The 22,715-nt window shown below is 37.6% G+C and overlaps 1 protein-coding gene across 4 annotated transcripts in view; it reads left to right on the plus strand.

Moving 5' to 3' along the window:
- The window catches only part of fhod3b (formin homology 2 domain containing 3b), a 214,824-nt gene that overhangs the window by 14,349 nt on the left and 177,760 nt on the right, over positions 1-22,715 (plus strand). For all 4 annotated transcript variants that reach the window (XR_010896554.1, XM_067402384.1, XM_067402374.1 and 1 more), the window contains exons 2-3: positions 1,855-1,961; positions 16,118-16,182. Coding sequence is in view for 3 of the 4 variants with exons in the window: in XM_067402384.1 (XP_067258485.1) it covers positions 1,855-1,961; positions 16,118-16,182 (172 nt within the window). In the remaining variant the exon portion in view is untranslated. The remainder of the gene's footprint in view (positions 1-1,854; positions 1,962-16,117; positions 16,183-22,715) is intronic.

Below are 22,715 nucleotides of genomic sequence, written 5' to 3' on the forward strand. Positions count from 1 at the left end.
TTAATTGCAAACTTTCTTAAAAATAGAATAAAAGTTTCCCATATAAAAAGTGTTTTTGTTTTTAAACTTATGAAAACCAATTCAAATACAGAGTACATTCTTAGAACTTGGCATATGTGTTTTAAATTCAGTTGTGTTTTCTTTATCGTAGATACTGCATTTTGTCATTGGCACAAATTTTATCCCATACCCCACATTTAAGCTAACCCTCAGGTAGTTCCAAACCTGTATGAATTTCTTTGTTCTGCTGAACACAAAGTAAGATATTTGGAAGAATGTCAGTAACCAAACAGATCCCCCCCCCCTATTTACTACCATAATAGGGAAAATAAATTCTATGGTAGTCAATGGGGGATCTGTTTGGTTACTGACATTCTTCCAAATATCTTCCTATGTGTACAGCAGTACAAAGGAATTCATACAGGTTTGGAACTACTTGAGGGTGATCTATCCCTTTAAAGCTGCTGTCCGCGATTTTTGGCCCTCTAACGGTTAATAAACAGAACTGCAAGCGTCTTGCGGAGGAACATCATAGCCGGAGCTACTTTTCTCTGTGTATGTCTATGGCGAGTCACGCAGTTACTGCGATTACTCTGCGGCGAGTCCTACCAGTCCGATCTGAAATAGTCCGAATATAAACACTTATTATAAGTGTACCATAATGATTCAGGATAAGACAAAAACACGGTTTGGAAAATGGATTCATGTTGTATATTCTCATTATATAATTTTTGTAAATCTTTAACACAAAGTTGCGGACTGCAGCTTTAAATAGACATGCTAACTATTGCACATAGTTCTCCTTAAGTAACCTTATGGTAATTTTAGCTAGATCAATTGTCCAAGCATGTGTTTTCATACAGCGATGCAAATCAAAACTAGTAGGATTCCAGAGATACAGGTGGGGACAGAGACTTTCAGCAAAGACCACTGTGGTATTCTAGACATGCTGGCAAAAGTAAACTCCACTTGGTACCAACGCATGAAAGATATTCTTGCCTGTCCCTGGGGCTGGATGTGGCTTGGTAAGCCAGGCAGGGGCTTAAAGGCCTGATCTGGGGCTGGGGGGAGTCAACTGGGAACAGTGCGTGTAATTAGCATGTTTAGAGTCGCGGGTGACCCTGCTCACACGTTGATTGACAGTTCACGCTGCTGCCTGGCAACAGCCCCCTGGGAGGTTTCAAATCCCATCGCTGGGCCATAATTGAGTGTCAACAAACAGGCAGGCCTCCAACGGAGCAGACCTCTCTAGACTGCTGCATATCTCCAAATAGTGTGGATGGGCTTCTCACAACACTTCTATAAATCAGATAGCCTGAATGCTTTGAATAAGAGTACGTTAAAGTTATGACAAGTTCTTTTGATTCCTCAGTTGAGATATTAAAATGAATCTGACACGTTTTGAAATAACACGCCCTTTAATGAAGGTAGTGTAGAAACATGACAGCATAATGACTTTAAGCACTTCTAAGCTTTAATGGCACCCAGTGTTTTACAGTATCTGTGTCAAAGAGTTGATATTAAGTTGAAATATGAATCGGAGCATGAAAGGAGTGTGGTTTGAGTGTGGTTTGTCACAGTTTATGAAGCTGTGTGATGTTATGAATAAAAAAATGGTGGTGCATTCCTGTGAAGCACATAGCTGACATGTCAAGGCTCAGCATGATATCAGCCTGATGTCATGCATATCAAATATTATTGATGGTATTACTGATGGTTTACTTGAATATGTATTTATGATGTGGATGTAATGTTGTTTTATCATAATTATATATATTTTAAGAAGGAACTTTGATTCATGTTGCTTATGAATGTTTCTTTTAATCTGTCTTTTTCATTTTGTTCCTCTCTTAGCTCGATGACTGTGCTTTACAATTGTCTCATAATGGCAGTTATCTGGACTTGGAATCCACCTTGGCTGAGCAAAGAGATGAACTTGAAGGCTTTCAGGAGGATGGAGGGTAAGCAACAGTGAAAAAATGAAAATGAAAATTGTCATTTATTTACGTTAATGTTGTTACAAACCTGTATGACTTTCCTCTGTGGAACAGAAAAAAGTAGATATTTTTACTTCACGCAACTCTTTTCCATCCAAAAGTAACCCAAAAAAAGCACCATGAAAGTACATTTTCATGAATGAATCATTCAGTTTCATCATCCAGTTAACTGAAAAGACTCTGCTCAAAAGAATTGTTCACTGATAATGACTTAAAATACATTTTACCTCGAAAGAAAATGTAAAACTTGATCTAAAAAAACTATATATAATGCATATCTAATTATATACAGTCTGATATGATTTAATTATAATGTATAAAAACATTTTTGAAAATAGTGACTGTTAATTTTTATTTGACATTTACTTGACATTTTTTAATGTAAACTCTCTTGAAAAAAGTATAACTCTTTATCATAGAAACTCTATTTTGTCATTGACCTAAATATAATATACAAATGTATAGTATAATGCAATGTAAGTCGCTTTGGATAAAAGCGTCTGCCAAATGCATAAAAGTAAAAGTAAGTAAAAGTAAATATGTTTGACCCAAATTGTGTCCCATTCCAAATTGTACCCCACATTTAGGCTTGACACTTAGGAATATAATGAAATAGACTTGTCATTGAATAATGGCTTAAATTTCAGTCTGTTGTGTTTAGTTGTAATTTTTCTAGCTTAAGGGCTGCATTAAGTTTCCTGCTTTATTTTTCATGGGAAAAATATCTGCATACTGGTATGGAACGACATGAGGGTGAATAATTGCAGATTTTTCATTTTGAGCTAAATTTGTCCTTTAATTATGTACCCCATCTTCTGATTTTTCTGATTTTTTTTTTTTTTTTTATTTCTCTCACACTTTAAGCATTTGTGCATTTTCATATACAAGGTTTAAATACATATTAGCTGTATACTGACAGTCACTGTTAGTCTGAATCACTGAATCACTATTGATTCTGAAGTGTCTGATGATGATCCACAACCAAGTTGTAGTGTTTTCTTTTTTGCTGTCTTGTGCAGTGCAAGTTCATAGTATTATGAGGATTACAGATTGCAATGATATTGCTCATCAGTTTGAGCAACAATTTCTCCTGGTCTCCCTTTATTGACATTGAAAGAGTTCTTGCTTTGTAGTAGACTGGAAGACCAGTGGATAGATGAGTTATTTACATCCCCTTAAAAACCTTTATTATTGTCTTTGAAGAGGTTATTTCACATCTTGTTACAATGGAGGCAACTATAAACACAATCAAATAATTTGCATTCCATAAAACATTCCATCTAAAGCTATCAGAAAGACCTTAAAATCTCACAACACATGTTCTTTTATCTTGAGCACATACCACTGTCGTTCTGTGACAGGCCTCTATTCAGCGAGCCCTCAAAATACCTGACTGGTTGGCAAGGGCACAGATGATGTCAGCCTCCGGTCTTAAGAAAGTTGGCAAGATTCAGAGTTAATTGTCTTGAGAAAAGTCCAAGAGTAGATGCTTCTTTTAAAATTAATCATGGTTTAAAACACAATTTATCCAGAATCTGTTTAGTTTGCAGTTTTATATCCATGGAATTAGTATGGAAGCTTGTTTCCACCACTTTCCCCTAGTTTCACAGACAAGGCTTAAGCTAGTCCTAGACTAAAATGCATGCTGGAGCTATTTTAACTGAAAGTAATTTGCACTGACAAATCTTAAAATAAGTCACTGCCATTGTTTTGTCTCAAGATGCACACAGTAATATGTTTTTCCAGTGAAAGTTTATAAAAGCTACTAATTGAGCCACTAATTGATAAAAGCTGTCCTAATTGATCTAAGGCCTAATCCTGACTTAGGCTAAGCCCTGTCTGTGAAACTGGGCCTTTATATCTTGTATTGTGACATGGTATCTCACAATGTTACTTTATATCTCACAAGCAACTATTTCTCATAATTGCAACTTTATCTCTCACAATGTGGATTTATATCTCACATTTGTGACTTTTTCTTCATGATTATGACTTTATACAGCAATCAGGCATAACATTATGACCACTGAAAGGTGAAGTGAATAACACTGATTATTTCTTCATCACGGCACCTGTTAGTGGGTGGGATATATTAGGCAGCAAGTGAACATTTTGTCCTCAAAGATGATGTGTTAGAAGCTGGAAAAAATGGGCAAGCATAAGGATTTGAGCGAGTTTGACAAGGGTCAAATTGTGATGGCTAGACGACTGGGTCAGAGCATCTCTAAAACTGCAGCTCTTGTGGGGTGTTCCCAGTCTACAGTGGTCAGTATCTATCAAAAGCGGTCCAAGGAAGGAACAGTGGTGAACCGGTGACAGGGTCATGGGGAGCCAAGGCTCATTGATTCACGAAGGCTGGCCTGTGTGGTCTGATCCAACAAACGAGCTCAAGAAGTTATTTCTGGTTCTGATAGAAAGGTGTCACAACACACAGTGCATCGCAGTTTGTTGCGTATGGGGCAGCATAGTCACAGACCAGTCAGGGTGCCCATGCTGACCCCTGTCCACCGCTGAAAGTGCCAACAGTGGGCATGTGAGCATCAGAACTGGACCACAGAGCAATGGAAGAAGGTGGCCTGGTCTGATGAATCACGTTTTCTTTTACATCACGTGGATGGCCGGGATGCGTGTACTTCGCTTACCTGGGGAACACGTGGCACCAGGATGCACTATGGGAAGAAGGCAAACCGGCGGAGGCAGTGTGATGCTTTGGTTAATGTTCTGCTTGGAAACCTTGGATCCTGCCATCCATATGGATGTTACTTTGATACATACCGCCTACCTAAGCATTGTTGCAGACTATGTACACCCTTTCATGAAAACTGAAATCCCTAGTTGCTGTAGCCTCTTTCAGCAGGATAATGTGCCCTGCCACAAAGCAAAAATGGTTCAGGAATGGTTTGAGGAGCACAACAATGAGTTTGAGGTACTGACTTGGCCTCCATATTCCCATGATCTCAATCCAATCGAGCATCTGTGGGATGTACTAAACAAACAAGTCCAATCCATGGAGGCCCCACTTTGCAACTTGCAGGACTTAAAGGATCTGCTGGTAACATCTTGGTGTAGATACCACAGCACACCTTCAGGGCTCTAGTGGAGTCCATGCCTCAACGAGTCAGGGCTGTTTTGGCAGCAAAAGGGGGACCAACTCAATATTAGGAAGGTGGTCATAATGTCAAACTTGAATACGATAAGCTCATAATCACAACTTCAGAAGTGGGAATTATCAAATTTCCCATAGCTCGTGAAAGCAGCATTAATATGTGGCCTTGTTAGGAGATAATCAATGATATTCACTTCACCTGTGACTAATCATAATATTTTGGCTCATCAGTATATGTTGCAATTATGACTTTTTCTCATAATTGCAACTTTATATCTTACAATTATTATTTTAATCGCTTAATTTCAGTTTTTATATCTCACTATTGACTTTATTTCCCTCTATGTGACTTTATTTCCTTCTGTTTCTCATAATTGTGACTTTATTTCTCATAATTTCAACTTTATCTTTATCTTTAACTTTGTGTGTCACAGTTGTGACTGTCTTGTAATTGACCCTTCGCAAAGACCCGCCCCCCTTAGTTACTGTTGCTTTGTCTGACAAGCCATGGCGCTGTCACACCAAACACAGTGAAAAATACATCGCGGAGCAAAGGGGACACTGACAACACGTAGACAGACAAGACAGAGCTGGTTACTTATGATATTAAACAAAGTCCCAGCTTTCAAATTCTGTAATTTTTAAGAAATTCGAACATTAAAAAATGCTTTGTGGCTCTTTAATGTGTTGTTGCTGTAGTGCCTTGTGAACCGATCATCTCTTCCTACTACTTCATTTATAGCATCAAATACACATGAATGAACATGAGAATGAATGTTGTTTAAAACATTAAAAAGTTCAAATCCACGGAGGTTAATCTTCTAACTTTGTCGGACAAAATGGCAGATTTGGTGTTATGATTGGTTAGATCGCTTGTCAATCAAACTCCCGGCTAAGGGTCAATTGTGACTTTATATCTCACAATTGCAATTTTACATCACACAATGGGATTATCTCACAATACTGTACACGATACTGGCGCAAACCCATGTAAACATACCAAATAAAACAAACAAGTTTTTCTTTGACCTCAATGAGTAGCTTTTGACTCAGTTTAATTAGACACCACTGCTATCTTTTCTAGCCACTGAGTTGACATAACCTCCAGAAACGGTCAAACGCCAGTGATTGAGGGCTAGATTTTGGCGTTTGAGGCTGTTATTGGACAAGGCCACAAATATTTAGGGAAGTATTTGTGTAAATGTGGAGGCAGGTCTAGTGCCATTTTTATTTCCTCTGGATTGGTCTCAAATTCAAAATATAGTTATAGACATAGTGAGTGAATGAATGTTTTTTGGATGAGTGAGAGGCTGAAGGGCCACTTCTTTTGGTCTCTGAGAGATGAATGGTAGTGCCAACTGGCGTGCCGTTTCCCTCTTCTGTCTGTCTTCAGGACCCCCCTTCCCAAGAGGCTATCAAGGGTGTGCATTATTAGACCCATGCAGAGTGTCTGAGTGGGCTGTGGAGAGCAGGAATGGAGAACTACATTACTGTTAATAACAGGGTAATTCAGCACAGTGGGCTTTTATGGCCTGGATAGGCTGGAGTTCACAACCCCCTCCATTTACTGAAGTTGTGCTTTATTACGGGGTCTAAAAACCTTGGCCGAAGTACGTGATTAAAACCAAAACCATTCTCCTCCTCCTTCCCTCTTTTGTGGTTTTCTATCTTGCTTCATGTGATGTGTCTGACCTACATTTCACCAATTGCTGAAAACACAAAAAGTAGGCTAATTGGCTCGAGGAATAATTTGAGGTACCTTTGTTGCTGCTTCATTGTTGCTACTGTATCTTCTTACTGTTTACATTAGGCCTGGAACGAATTATCAGGCTCTTCTTAATTCTCAAAGTATTTTCCTCCCCCGTCTTTTGGCTTTCACTTCTTTTCAAACTGAGATTAACTGTTCTAACAACTGCAACAGTACATTTACTCCATTGCTTTGATGCACATTTTTAAATAACGTCATCATAAACAGATGTGATTTTGCATGTGACTTATTCTCTTTGCTTATCCGTGTCCCTGAAGATTTCTTTCTCAATGCGGAACCTGGAGGCCTGTGATGGGATTCCAAAGGGACAATCAGAAATGGATGCAGATTACAAGTTGCATTCCACAGGTGCCTCAGTCATATGAAGTCACTTTGGGCTCTGATTGAGGAATGATCCTCTAACGCCTCATTTTGTAAGGTGGATATCTCTGTGTCATAGAGGCTTAACCATCCTAATCATTACCACACCACCTCGTTCAGAAAAAGCTGTCAGAGCCTGACACAGGGCCCCAAATTTAATCCCATTCGCTGTTAGTGCGGACTCTCAGTTCTGGCAAACCACCAACAAAATTTTCTCTCTTACACCAGGGCTCAACAGTAAGGATCATATTGTGGCCCGGTCTGATTTTTACTTGTCTTGCCAACAATTTTATTGGCCCCACCAGAAAAATGGTTAATAGTATTATTTTTAAAAAAATATATTTTAAAATATTTAATTATTTCTTTAAAAAATGCTATACAGTTTTAAAGTATTTTAAATAAATATTTTTTTTTGTAAAATATTGTCGACTAAATCAAACTTGGCTCAAAACTCCTAACTAGATAACTGTTGACATTAATGAATAAATGTGTCTAAAATCTCACTTCTTAATATGTGAATACCTCTCCTATTCTCTCTATCTCCCCCTCTTGCTTTCTCTGCCCACTTATATTTTTCTTGAACTCGTTTTTTTCCTGGCTGATGTGCCGGAGGAGCTGTCGTCGGGCTCGGTTAGCCTCTGGCCCTGGAGAAACGCCTAGTTCCTTTAATGGGAACGCTTCAAATATTTGTGCGGATTACATGGATAGAGGGGTAGGAGGCTGCTCAGCTGGACCACTGGATTTTTCCCTTATTGCTGAAGTAAATGGCAGGCAGAGGAGCTGTGGTCAAAAGTGTGGAAACACTGAGGTGCCGTGTATGTGTTTCTATGATCTCTGTCTTTAGAGAACCTTTTGAGTAGACTGACAGGTGATAATACTTCAGCAGATTTTTACATATTTTGGATGCTTCCAGTTCTTGCAACCTTCAACATTGCCAATGGTTGAGCCAATGTTGCTGTTTTGGACTGGTTTGCATGCCCAAAACAAACCTGATCACTGCAATTTGTGACCCTGGACCACAAAACCAGTCAGAAGGGTCATTTGTTTTTAAAATTGAGATTTATACATCATCTGAAAGCTGAATAAATAAGCTTTCCATTGATGTATGGTTTGTTAGGATGAGACAATATTTGGCCGAGAATTTAAAATCTGGAATCTGAGGGTGCAAAAAAATCAAAATATTGAGAAAATCATCTTTAAAGTTGTCCAAATGAGGTCCTTAGCAATGCATGTCCACTCACAAAAATACATTTTTGATATATTTACGGTAGGAAATTTACAAAATATCTTCATGGAACATGATCTTTACTTAATATACTAATGATTTTTGGCATAAAAGTAAAAATGATCATTTTGACCCATACAGTGTATTGTTGGCTATTGCTGCAAATATACCTGTGCGACTTATGACTGGTTTTGTGGTTCAGGGTCACATTTGTGAATGAATCATTCAGACCATCTTTGTTATCACTATATCTAACATTCTTTCTTCAATATACATATGTTTTTATGTTTTAAACTTTTGGTTTTCTGTGTTACTTTGAACCTTGTTGCAAATTCAGCTGATTTAAACTTGTCACTATGATAATTTTATTTAGCGTGTTCTAGTAACATTTTGTTGAAACTTGTAACTAAATTTAATCTAAGCTATAAAAGTAATCCATAATGTTACTTTTTTACATTTAACAAAAACAATTATTAAAAAAATAGATTATATGCTAATTATTATTATTTTTTTTTTTGTGAACAACTGATTTGTCATTAAATGATTCATTGAATAGGTCTGATTCAGAATAGTTAGTTCAGGAATTGGACATTGCTAGTTCTGTCATGAACTCTCAAAGAGTTTAAGATTTTCATTGACTTGTACAGAATTGGATCACATGATACTTCCATTTTGTGAAGCTTTATTAATTGTCATTAATTGTAATGACATGGAATAGAAGAAAGAATGATAAAAGAGTAAGTAAATGATGTCAAATCCTTTTATATTTTATGTAAACTATTTCCTTTTGTCTTGAGAAATACACAAGTGGTTAATTTTTGCACTGAGAAGTGCTGGTCCATAAATGCACTAGGTGCTCGGAAACCTTAATTTCTAGCTTATTTGCTGAGTCATATCTGTTCCAGGAGGCCCTGTATAGTCTGCTGTTAATTGCACTATAGGCAAATGGTGGTTTTTGAACAGGGTCCAAGTATGCAGGGCAAGAAGGTAAACGCTACCTGTCGACAATGGGTCTTCTCTCTGTAATTTTCTCCCTCTCAATTTTTCTCTCCCTTTGTGTCTTTATGGGACTTCATAGTGTGATATTCCATAAATAGGCTGGTAGTGAACAGTCAAATAAAGTTGGTTAGAGTCCGCCTGGCAGAACTCCACAGATCCAGGAGAGACTGCATGGGGCCGGGATCAGGGTTTACAAGGCGTTTGGGAGTAAATAAAGAGTAGACCGATGTGCTAGTTCATCTCAGAGGTCTGAGTCTGCTTTAAACTTCAACTTTCCCTACAGACAAGCATTTGTTATGAAGGTCTGTTCAGGGGTTTTGATGTTTAACCTGGAGAGGTTAATTTTGTTCATTCATTTGCCAGAGCAGGGTCCTGTATCTACAGTGCTCCTCACTTGCACTTTCTGCCAGAGACATTAGTCAGGATAGACACTATACAGTTTTGAATTAGTCAAAAATGGAAATTAGGCTGTGAGTGATTGAAGCGGAGGTCAAGTATTGTCAATAATATATTAATTATATAACACATTTATATATATTTTAATTTTTGCCAATTCAACATAACGCTGTTGCAGATTGTTAATGCCCAAATAAAAATTCCTCACTTATCGACTGCTTTTTGGACTACCCATCCAAATATTGTCAGTGCAACAGTGCTTTATTTGTGTTCTTATGTAACAGAGCTGCTGTGAAAAGGTCTCTTCATGGTTGTGAAATTCTAAAGTCTGGGTAATTTGTCTTGGATAAGCAAAATGAGACTGTCTGTGTCTTTTGCTGGTGTTACGTGGCCGATGTTGGAGACACTTTCTCCTTTTGGCACCAAACAGATCTCAGGTTGCAAGGGCTATTCTGTTTCACAAAGCTGGGCACGTTTGTCTGGGTAACTCAAATCATTGGGCCGTGAGCTGTGGAAAAAAGACTGAGTCATCCGGCTGCAGATCTTCTCTCCAGCGGAGCTGCGCTCAGCGAAACGGCGTGGACACCAGTGCAGGATGATACACGCTATGTCAGCCGTACTGTATGTGCTAGACCATCCACAGCCATGTAGTCGCTTGGCAGGCACCCATACGCTGAAATTCTCACAGTATTGAGCCAAGACGTAAAGCCAAGACATACAGCTTCACCCTCAGAATCCAGCACTCCTGCGCTTTTCTCTGTATTGCTCCAGAAATGCAAAAACTGGATTCCTCTGGGTATCTCATGCATATTCTTAGATTCTGTTTAATTTGATAATGAGCATGTAGGACGCTGTAAAGTAAGGTTATGGTTAGTAGCCAGGCTAATGTTACTGGTGAGGAAAGCACAAGTTCATTATGAAATGGATCCAGTTACTCATTAGCTTCAATGGCAGAAAGATTAAGTTGCATGATGCTGTCTGTCAAGTTTCTTAAAGCCATGCTGACACACTGTATCTCTGGCCCAGGCATGTGCCCATATGTTGTTTTTAGAAAATTGCCCATTTTGAAATGGCATGAATTTTTTTTAGATACCCTATTAGGCAAATTGGTTACATTTTTAACACTATTATCAATGTAATAGTGTATTACAAAATTGGTTAAAGATAAACTTTATTGTTCTTGATGACAAATGTTATTGACTTTTAGTGAAAAAATACCAGGGTTTATTTTTATTTTTTTTTAATTTTGAAGTGTTATTAAGTGTTAACAATGAGATTTGTATGGTTTTTATAAGCAGTTAACACTGATTTTGTCATTTTTTTACAAGATGGACAACATTTGTCACCAAAAAAGTCAAACCAAAACTTCGGTTTTACCGAATTACACTTTTGGTTCTACCAAATTATGATATTTTCAAACAATGCTAACATGCTGATATCTAGCTATAAAAGGACAAACATTTTATATTTAGTACAAGTTTTTAAAATATTAAAACATTTTCCATGTTTTATAGCGGTTGAACCAAATGACCTGATGTTTCAGGAAGTAAATCATGAATTTATCAAATAGTTAAGAGGGAGTTAGTTACTTTGCTTCATGACCATGTGGTCCTGTGCAGGTGTCTGAATGATGTCACATCCTGTCACATGATATTGACCGCATGACTTGATCCAAAATGGTCCCTTTATATTGGTTACTCCAAATGACATCAATGAAATTCATTTTTTCTGGACATTCTTTCTCATAACAAAGCAACGACTTCTACACAATTATAATACCATTTTGCACAATGTTGATATATGATGTTTTACAATCGTGCCAGAATACAAAAATATATATGCATTTATTTGATTTTAAGATATTTTAATCACAAATGAATTGGCTGTATTGGCCTTTGAACAGTTAAACGAATGACCTTTTGATCTTTAAAATACCTTTTATATGTAGCAAAATATAATTAAAACTTTTAAGAAACTAAATAAACTTTAAAAATTGAAATTAACATTAAATAAATAAAAATGTAAAGTAATAATAATAATTATAGATGATGATAATAATAACAATAATAATAATTATAGATGATGATAATAATTATAGATGATAATAATAATAATAATAAAAAATAATAAATTATGTACTAGACAAGCCACAAGCCTTCCACTTGGCAGAAAGAAGTTTGCTATTGATTTTTCTGTATGAATCATCCTCCTTTCTTTTTGGGGTGACAGAAACATTAAAAATGAAGCTGCATTCAGGGCTCCAGACTAACATTTGTGTGTGAAAAAATATAACAGGGAGTCGAAATGGCTAATAAACGAATATGCTCCTCTGCCGCTTTTTTATTTTTAAATAAAAGTGTTTGTTTGCAACCAAGTGTTAGTTTTCCTACATCTTGAAACTTTTAGCTTTACAGATGGGGGTAATCTTTGAAGGATGAACAAATAATGTCATAAAATTAAAAAAAAACAAACATTTAAATTGGACAATATTTAGAGCTTCGAAGTGCTGGAAAAAGTTGTTTGAAACACTTGAAAGTCCCTGAAAATGTCACTCTCAAAAGGTTGTACGAACTCTGAAATGAATAATGTAAAAACATTTGACTAACCTCTTCTGAGCTCGCGCTGTGCTGTCTATTATTGGTCCGAGCTGATAAACGGTCCTCGCTTTGCAGCTCAAACGAGTAGTTTGGTTTCGTTCCGCTTTCACTCTCTGTTTCTTATTTGCAACAGAAATGGCAGCTCTTATCAGTTGGGCAATGTGGTGGTGGCACCAGTATGACCTCTAACAATTTAGTCGCACCGGCAGGAAATATGGCTGCATTCTGGAGTCCTGTACGTGTGTTCAGAATAATCTAAACCAGGGGTGTCCAAACTCAGTCCTGGAGGGCCACTGTCCTGCAGAGTTTAGCTCTAACTTAACACAACACACCAGCCTGAAAGTTTCCTGTATGCCTAAAAACCTTGATTAGCTGGTTCAGGTGTGTTTAATTGGGGTTGGAGCTAAACAGCAGCAAGACAGTGGCCCTCCAGGAGCAGGATTGGACACAATTTGGTTAATATGTTATCTAGAATGTTTACAAAGTATTTTGAAGTGTCCACAATGACACAAACATGCCTGTTAATTGTAGATGTACATGCTATTACTGAATACATGTCTATTCTGGCCTGAATAATGTTCTTCAAGTCTGTGTGCTATATCACTACAGTGTTTTTAAGTGTGTAGCAGAGTGTTTTGAAGAGTGCTGGTAGGTAGTCACTAATGGAGATGCCCCCATCTGTGGCACGCTGCCAGCCAGATCATCAAACTTTCATTGTGTAACTCACACAATGCTGCATTTGTTTACAGGTCTCAGTGTTGGAAAGCAAACCTGCGCTATCATACTGTAGGCTTGAGGAAGTGAATCTTCTAGAAAAATCATATCTTTTCTCCCATCTCCATGAGTTTCTGTTTTGTCTGCTTTTCTTTGTGTTGCATCTTGTCCACTCCATGTGTTTATCTCATGTCTGGTAAATGGAGGCTTCAACCCACATGGATGTTACACTCTAAAAAATGCTGGGTTGTTTCAACCCATGGTTGGGTCAATATGGTCATTTAAACCTGGGTTTTTAAACCCAGCAGTTGGGTTTGTCTATATGCATTTTTTAGAGTGTACTACAGAGTTGCTGTCAATCCTGATTGCGGTTGGTTGACTTGTTCTAAAGCTGAACGTTCAGCATCCATCCATCTTCATCTATCCTCCAACTCAATTGCAGCTGCGTTTGAGTTGGAGGATAGATAGCTCTCATTCCATTGTGTGTTTACTTCAAGTTATTCATGAGACAGACAATTCCTCTGTTCATCTGGCCTGATAATCTATGGAAAACAGGGGGTTGGGTCTTTGCCCGTACTCGTCTGTCACTCTTTATATGGATGGCGTGACCTACATGTCATTCCCTCGGCCACCTCTGCTCTGAGGGTCAGGGAAGTCCGGATGCTATCTGATCCTTTCTTCACAACAGGGCTCTCTTCGCCCCCTTCGTCCATCCAGTTTCTTCCCAGTTTCTTCCAGTTTCAGAGTCTCCTGACAGTTAGTAGTTAGTCACAGGAAGGCGGCTGGGTCTTTACTGTCTTTTGGAGCTCAAGGCCACACATGGCTCTGCTCCCTCAAGACTTTAGCAGCTTAAATCACTTGACCTAAATATAAGAGCAGATTCAACATACAGCATCAGGCTACTGATGTAAACAGAGGTGCTGTGGAACATTCACCTTCATAAGTGTATATAAATACAACTGGATGCATTATGCTCTATCAAAATGCTCTCATATACTGTATATGGTGTACCAAATGAAAGCTTGGAAAAAGCTTTTTTATCTAATCTTCAATCATAACATGAGGCTGTTTAGCCTAGTTCATCTACCATCACTCCCTCACTTCAACTCAACTATTGTATTGCTGTAGTATAACTTAGTACTAGGGATGGTTGCGCTCAACAAAATAAGAGTGTGTTCACACTTGGCAGGTTTTGTTCACTTAAAACAAACACACAGTGTTCATTTGAAAAAGTGTGAGTGCTGCCATCCGAACCCTGGTGCACGCCAAACAAGTGGACCGAGACCTCTGAAAAGATGGGTCTCAGTCTGTTTTCAAACGAACTTTGGTGATGTTTGACTTAAATATGAATGCAACATGGACCAAAGACCTCTAAATGAAACAAAAACAGGATGTGATGTCACAAGATGCGACCCTATAAAGCATAGAATGCTCAAGCATGCCTGGTCCTACTCGTCATAGTCGCGATGTTGCCCATTACAGTTCAGTACAGGCGTCAAAACTTCATCCTCTTGCAGCAGATCTTCATTTGTGTGTGTGACGGAGGGATTCCTGGTGCTGTTTTGACTGCTTTTCACATTTTCTAAGCTCTTTGTGAGTTATCATTTGGTTAAAGGGTTAGTTCAACTAAAAATGAAAATTCTGCCATTAATTACTCACCCTCATGTCGTTCCACACCCGTAAGACCTTTCATCCTGGAACTCAAATTAATATATTTCTGATAAAATCCGATGGCTCAGTGAGGCCTGAATTGACAGCAAATGCCCAGAAAGGTACTAAAAACATTTTTTTTAAAAGGTCATGTGACTACAGTGGTTCAATCTTATTGTTTTGAAGCGACGAGAATACTTTTTGTGCTCCAAAAACAAAATAACTTTATTCAGCAATATCTAGTGATCTCTGATTTCAAAACACATCATGAAGCTTCAAAGTTTTACAAATCTTTTGTTTTGAATCAGTGGTTTGGAGCTCGAAAGTCACGTGATTTCAGTAAACTATGCTTTATGTCATAAGTGCTTCAAAATTTCAATGGTTCACATGACTTTGGCAGTTTGATACACGTTCTGAACCACTGATTCGAAACAAAAGATTCGTAAAGCTTAAAAGTCGCTTCAAAGTGTAAATTAACTTGCTGTCAAAAATACCTTAATTTGTTTTCCGAAGATGAACGATGGTCTTATGGGTGTGGAACGACATGAGGGTGAGTAATTGAAGGCAGAATTTTCATTTTTTGGGGGAATAACCCTTTAAAAATACCATCATTCGTACGCACACCAAGCACATTTAGCCAATAACACAGAATTGTTTTGGATGTTCAATAAGTTCCATCGCTAAATATACATCATAAAACCCATTTTTTTGTATTTGTTTTGTATCTTTAGGTTTGGTATTAAAAATGACAGTGTAAATGCTAAGCGAACCAGGTCTAAATGTATCATTTTCTTTATTGGTCCAGACCAAAAGGACCAAGAGAACCGAACTGTAAGTGTGAACACGCCCTAAATGATTTAGCATGTATAAAAGCGAATTCATTTGATTCACAATTCACTGGTTTTTAGTTAGTTTCAAAAGCGCATTTTGTTAAGTGTTGTTTATGATTTTTTGTTTTGTTTTGTTTTATTTTTCAACAAAACAGAAAGTAAAACAAAGCAAAACAAAATTGATTTGCTTTGCTTTGCTTTTTGTTGAAAATGTAACCAGTAATTTAAATAGCACAACATAAACATACTTTACCTAAGGCAAATTATATTGCACAAGTAACATTTATGACTCATTAAATGATTTAGTATAGTTTAAAAAAAAAAAAAAATGAATTCACAGTGAATCAACTTTTGTCATTGTGGAAAAAAAGTGAATCACTACAAAGGCAAAGACACATGAAAATTATTACCATATTGCCAACATAGTCCTGTTAACTTTGCTTATTTATTATTTGTTTTTGTGTTTGTTCCCCAGGAGAGGAAAGAAGCACAGTATTGTCCTGAGAACACAGCTGTCTGTCAGAGTCCATGCCTGCATAGGTGAGTAACAAATGCTGTTTTCCATTAAATAAACTATAAATGGCGAGGAAAAACATTTTATACTCAATCTACACCCATTTAAATTTCTGGCTCAGTCAGCAGATTCTGGCTGCATCAGATTGTTTAGGAATTATTTTCTCATTTTTTGCTTGTTGAATGACGGATGTGTAAATTATACGTACTGAGGCCCTTGCTTAATTTTTACTGTGTGGTAAAGATTTCCTGTTGCTAATATGTCCTCACGCCGCAACTTTTATGATTTAGTTTAAAAATGTTCCATGCTTGATTTCTCAATTATAATAAAATAGCTAATGGAGCAACCTTATATGAATGCCAGGGTAGTTCTTTAGAAATGCACACACAGGCTCCACCTCACCTTGTGTAAAGCATACTGGAGTTTAAATCATTTTTAATTTAATTTAATTTTGGCTGAAGAGGGCATCTTAATTTATAGTTTGTGTGATCGATTTCAAAAACACTAAATTATCATATTAACATCTAAAAAATTATTATCTTACATAGTTAATGTATATTTCTTCGCAATCTCATTGTTTATCTAATGTCCCTAAACCCTGTTGACAGAATCAGGCTTCATTACCACCATAAGCCTTATCCCAGATTAACATCTGTGTCACTGTGTGGAAGCAGGGCGGCTATGGCTATCCCTGTATCACGAAGGATTAAGTGTCACAGACAGCACCCTCAAAACCCATTAATGATATAAACCGTGTAGTTTCTCGGGAAGTGTAGTATGCATGTAACTCACTTTAGGGGTTGATGTTCCCTCGGTGACTCATAGTTTCAGACAGCACAACCATGAACCGTATATGGACCGTCTGATGCACATTTCACATAAGAATGTGTTTAACCAGTGCACTTGGAAGTTACCAGGCTGGGTTTCCATCCATGTATCTTTTTTATGATAAATTGTGATATTCCAATAATAATAATAATAATAATGCAATATCCAATTGTATGCCATAGTTTTATACGAGTATTTTTAGTACTCATAGTTTTATACGGTTTACGAGTTTAAGGAGTTATATTAAAATTGAATCATTTTTACTATACAAATAAAGTAAACTTTTGCCAGTGGCTACAACTTCCCTTTCTATTTGTATTTTGCAGCAGTTTCACTGGAAGTGATGATTTTGAGAAAACAAGTGTATCGCTACGAAGTCTCGCCCTACATTTTATTCATGTTAGAGAAGCTGTTTCAATTGGATATACATCACAATTGGGAAGAAAATACTATTGCAACATCTGTTTCATATCGACTTTAAGAGTTTGAAAATGATAAGTTGTTTATTGAACTCCAAATATAAAAAAAGTGAAAGTGGCGTGAAGGCCAAGTATGGTAACCCATACTTGGAATCTGCCCTCTGCATTTAACCCACTCACGTTAGTGCACACACATCAGGAGCAATCAGCACCCTTTTTTTTTTTTTTTTTTGCTTTGGCGCTAGGGGAGCGATTGGGGGTTAGGTGCGCAAAGTAATTTCCTGCTGGTATTGAGAATTGAACCTGCAACCTTTAGGTTACCAGTCTGACTCTAACAATTAGGCCACGACTGCCCCCAATGGGGGGAAAGAATAATTATTAGGAAAGAATATATGTATTTTGGTCCATAATATGGACAGTTGTCAGCCTGTGGTAAACAAAACTTAACAATACTTTGACATTTGTACTACAATGTAAATACACCCACCCATACCGAAAACGTGAATTTTGAAGCAGTTGTTCATTTTTGAAAATGTACATTAAGTAACTAGATTAGGCCGTTTTTGGGTTATAGTTGTGTGTAATTCACGTTGTAGAACAAAACATCAAAGTATCGTCAAGTTACGTTTACCACAAGCTTTATTTTACTCATAAACTGAAAAACCCCATCATAAAACCCCATAGGAAAACCAGCGGCGAATTAGTCTTACAGGTTCTGACGTTATCCCTGCGCCACTCCATGTGGATCAGACTTCATGCCGACAGTCAGATGTCTAAGTGATTCACTGCCGTTGTCTACAGGAACTGGTAGTCAGTGTTTAAGACAAGTGTGTGTCTGTAGCGAGCAGTATAAACTTAGTGGCGTGCTGCACTGCAGCCAAGCACACGTGGCTCGTACGGTTTTCCCTCTCCAGACTGCAGAGGAAAATATAACCGTCAGCCTGCAAAAGCCATTAAGCTCAGAACTGTCAGATTTTAATTTGTACGTTTCGCAAAAGTGTTATTTAAGGGTACCAGGGACAAAAACTGGCCCAAGAAAGAAGTGCAGTTATCTCTCGCAGTCAACTCAAGCGTTGATGCTATTTACTGATCCTGCATGCCTGAAGCATTGCGGAACCATTTGGAAACTCCAAAGCTGTTCTTCTAGGGGTATTTTGGTCCAAAAATAAAGTTGCTGAAACTCCTGGCAAGGTCTGAGAATCTGTTAAGAGAGATTTTACAAATGAGACCTGCTCAGACACCTGCCCATGAGTGGTTCTCCCTTTCCTGGGAAGCCTTTCTCGCAATTTGCGAACCGTGAAAGAGGGCAGCAGCTTAGCACAAGTGCCTCTTGTAGCAAACCCTTCCGAGAAGCTTCACCTATCAACAGCTCTAAACGGTTGCTTCAAAACACGCCATTGATTTATGTCTTGATAACATACTTTGAGTGACTGCATTGTTTTTCTCTGTGGAATCAATGTTCCGTATCTACGATTTAAACCCGTATGGAAAGAGCAGCTTGATAAGAGGACCACTATGCTCTGCAGATGTTGCCTTGCCTCTCTACAGCTTGTTGAATGTTTTCCTGCCATTCTATCCTCTATCTCGGGACTTGTCCTAAACCACACTGCATTCCTCTTAGCGATGATGGGATCGCTTTTCTGACCAGCTGTGTGCTTGTGTGATTGAAGGCCTATATGGGTCAAAGGTGGGACGTGTGTGTGGGAGGTAAGGGTTGGGTGAGACTCTCTCTCGCTCTCTAAGCGGATGACCCAAGATGACAGCTGCTTGTCTTAAGGCTTAAAAAGTGTCTCACAATTTTTGCTAATGAAAGAGAGGAAAAGGATTCATGATTTAGGCAGCTTTTAGGGATGACTTTGACCAGCACTGCATAAATGTTTTAATGAAATTTTGTTTAATTATTTATTTATTAGTATTATAAAGACTATATTATGTGCATTTACTATATTACTTTATAATACTAATAAATTGGATACTGTTTTTTCTTTTTCCCAGTTAGATTGGTTTTGGCATCATATTTGTAACTGCAGTTACACTTTGGGAGTTAAAATCAACCACAGTTTATGGTCTATCATGTATAATTTGAGCTGAGGCAATAATAAATATAGCTGCGAGCAGCAGTTATCGGGGTTCAAGTGCTTTAAGGACTTTACGCACATGCATAAAAATGTATTATGTTTTACTTAGCAAGCCTGTAACCATCTTGATCATAGATGGAAAAGACCATTTATAGCAAATACAGGCTGTTTACCATAGAAAATATATAGTTTTTAAAGTTTTTTAACATTTATTGAAATAATTTCCAATATTTAACGAACAATTTGATGGACAGAGGCGGTCCTAGAGGCAAAGTTGCTCAAAATGGGTTGTTCTACCATGTGGTACAAATGTTGTGGGTTTCCGAAAAATCGCGATACGCAATCCTTTACGCACTTGAAAAATGGTGGCTGATTTCTTTCAAATTTCTCACAGGCCTCTAGGGCCGTGAGTCAAACAGGCTCAGTGAATTTCATTCCAATCAGCCTCCTTCTCTGATAGCTGTTCAAATTTCATTGGCCACAGCGGACATGTTTTTCAAGATATGACAATGTCCTCATAGACAGTCATGGCACCTCGGACAAAGACACTGTAGAAGTTATAGCCATTTTCAAGTTTTTTTTTCCTGTTATAGCGCCACCAAGTGGCCAGTCATCACATAATTTTTCACGTGACCACAGAATGAGCTATTACATAGGTGTGCTGAGTTTGGTGGAAATATCTCATTCCATTCATGAGTTATAGCCATTAAGGTAAAAGTGGCTCTACCCACTTCAAACGTTTTGGTGGCCCTTAGGACCGTGAATTGGAATTTCAACTTTTATTTTGATAACTATTGACAATCAGACTCCAGAGAATTTTGCTACACTGGTTCGGTTCGATCGGGTCAAAAACCTAGGACTATTTTGCAAAAGTAGGTTTTTCAAAAAATCCAAAATACCCAGAGAGTTTGACTGCTGGTAGAGCCCCCGTCAAGCTGATCAGGGCAAGCCATGGTGACATTGTAGACTTTGTAGACAGTGTGAGTACTACCAGCCCTCAAAGTTTCAAGTCTCTATGACTTAGTCTATGACTTGGTTTGGTCTGCCTGATCACTTTTAGGGAAGAATGCGGATCCTTGGAAATTTGAACAATTGCAATAGGGTTTTAGCACTATGCGCTTGAACCCCTAATCACATAATCATAATTTGTGCCAAATAATTTGTATGTTGATCCAATGATCCTGATAAAATCCCAGTTTTCCACCAATATTTTAGAAACGGCCTTTCCGCCACCTACACAGCATTTTTAACCTAGTCTAAATGAAGAGCTAATCTAAAACAGTTCTTTTCCAGAATGCCTACAGAGCCTGAAGTGTCGCATTTACCATAAACATTGCCATATTACCATAAACATCTGCAGTACCTTCAGTGACGTCTGGCTGTGCTTTTGATCGTACATTCTGGGGCCTTTATCTCTAGTTTGATGAAAGGAATGAATTCAAAACCACTATGCTGCTGCTATTCATAGCAGGACTCTACACACCGCTCCGCTATAAATCAACTCACCAGAGTGAGCTGTCAACAGACCTGATGACACAACGCCATGAGAACTATTTTCCTGCACTTGTCTGGGCTCATTAGTGAAAGCTGTTGCACTTGTGCATTTAAGCCTGATTTATATTTTCCATGTCCATGCTGACCACTTCATTAAATGACAGGAGTGGTCGGCTACTGCTGTGCCCAGTATGGTTTCTATGACCTCCATGTTTAGACTGTCCATCATTATTATTATGGGAAGTTGCATGTGTTAACTGTGTAAGCATGAGTCTAATGGCTTCAGGGGTTTTCAAACTTTTTGGTGCCAAGGACCCCCAAATTTAATGAGTATCCCTTATCAGGGACCCCATTGTTAAAATTTAAAGGAATATGTTTTCATGTATAAAAAATAAGTACAAATAAAAAAATGTGAGACAAATTTGATATTATTAAGGCAACAAAATGAATTCCAAAGTTAATTCTTTGGCTTTTATATTTTCATCTAGCAAAATGTTAAAACATTATCTATCTAGATTTTTTATTTATTTTTTTATTCAGTTGAAAGTGTAAAAAAAAGAGAAAAAAATAGGTATGATTAGGCTTTAAGCTTCTGGTGTGATGAAAATATGTTCCTGGCATTCACATGTACTCTTCTTGTGTAAGTTGGAAGCTGACCTCATTGAAAAAGGTGTCCAGAGTGGATGTTCTTTTAATTAGTTCTTATGTAACCATCAAACGGTGTTAATACACTCATCACACCCATAAATTGACAAATAAAAAAGCTCTGGCCACGATTTGATCTGAGTTAGCAGCTTGAAAGTCTGGCATTTGTGGCTCTGTTCCAGTTGTTTCTTTATTGTGCCTCATATTTAAAATGAAGAATCTTGACATTGATACTTCTGGAGCAGGGAAAATATGGATCCTGACTGGAATGTTTCCTGCAGTATGCCATAGTGGAACAAACGCTACTGTAAAGTCTGTCTTTCTAATTAATAAAATCTGACACTACAGTGACAGTCAGCATCTTGTTAATCCATTAGAAATGATTTGACATTTTGCCTTTTTGTACCTCAGTATGGAAGAATAAATTGCAACCACTGATAATGCTGTTTGTTTGCATTGTGTTAGCACACAGTTCACTCAAGGACTTGTGCACTGTAAAACTCAATAAGTTCAGAATACTCAAAACATTTGATGAAACTTATAACCTCAAAACATTTAAGTAAATGAACACATTTTTTTAAGTTAGTAGAACTTAAAGTGGTGCGGGGCCAAAGCTGTGGAAGAGGAGCTAGGCCAGTGTGTTGCACGGGTGTCTCTTATTAACAATTACATCACTGGCATCCCTTCACTCCCACAGTTATCAGCCTCGCCTAACTCATCATTGTTAATTACATACTGGTCATTTACATAAACATCACATTCAGATATTGATTAAATGTTAGATATACAGTATATTTATATATTGTCTTAAAGGTTTGCAGCCCATCCTTAACGTAACCACAGGCTCTACTCTTCACCACAATGGTAAACTTACAAAACTAACATAACAGAACCCCCTATAAATCCCAACAGAACACAACATTAAACACTAATTTATTTCTCCCTATGATAATCTTGTGCAAAAACACACAAAATAACACTTAATTTCAACATTTATTTATAAAGTCTGACGCAAGGCATGCTGGGAATTAGAAATCTTCTGCAACTTAACTCAGTAATATTAAGTTCAGCTTACTACAATGAAATTGAGTTCAC

The sequence above is a fragment of the Chanodichthys erythropterus genome, chromosome 2 (genome assembly GCF_024489055.1).
Source record: "Chanodichthys erythropterus isolate Z2021 chromosome 2, ASM2448905v1, whole genome shotgun sequence".
In the NCBI taxonomy this organism is placed as follows: domain Eukaryota; kingdom Metazoa; phylum Chordata; class Actinopteri; order Cypriniformes; family Xenocyprididae; genus Chanodichthys; species Chanodichthys erythropterus.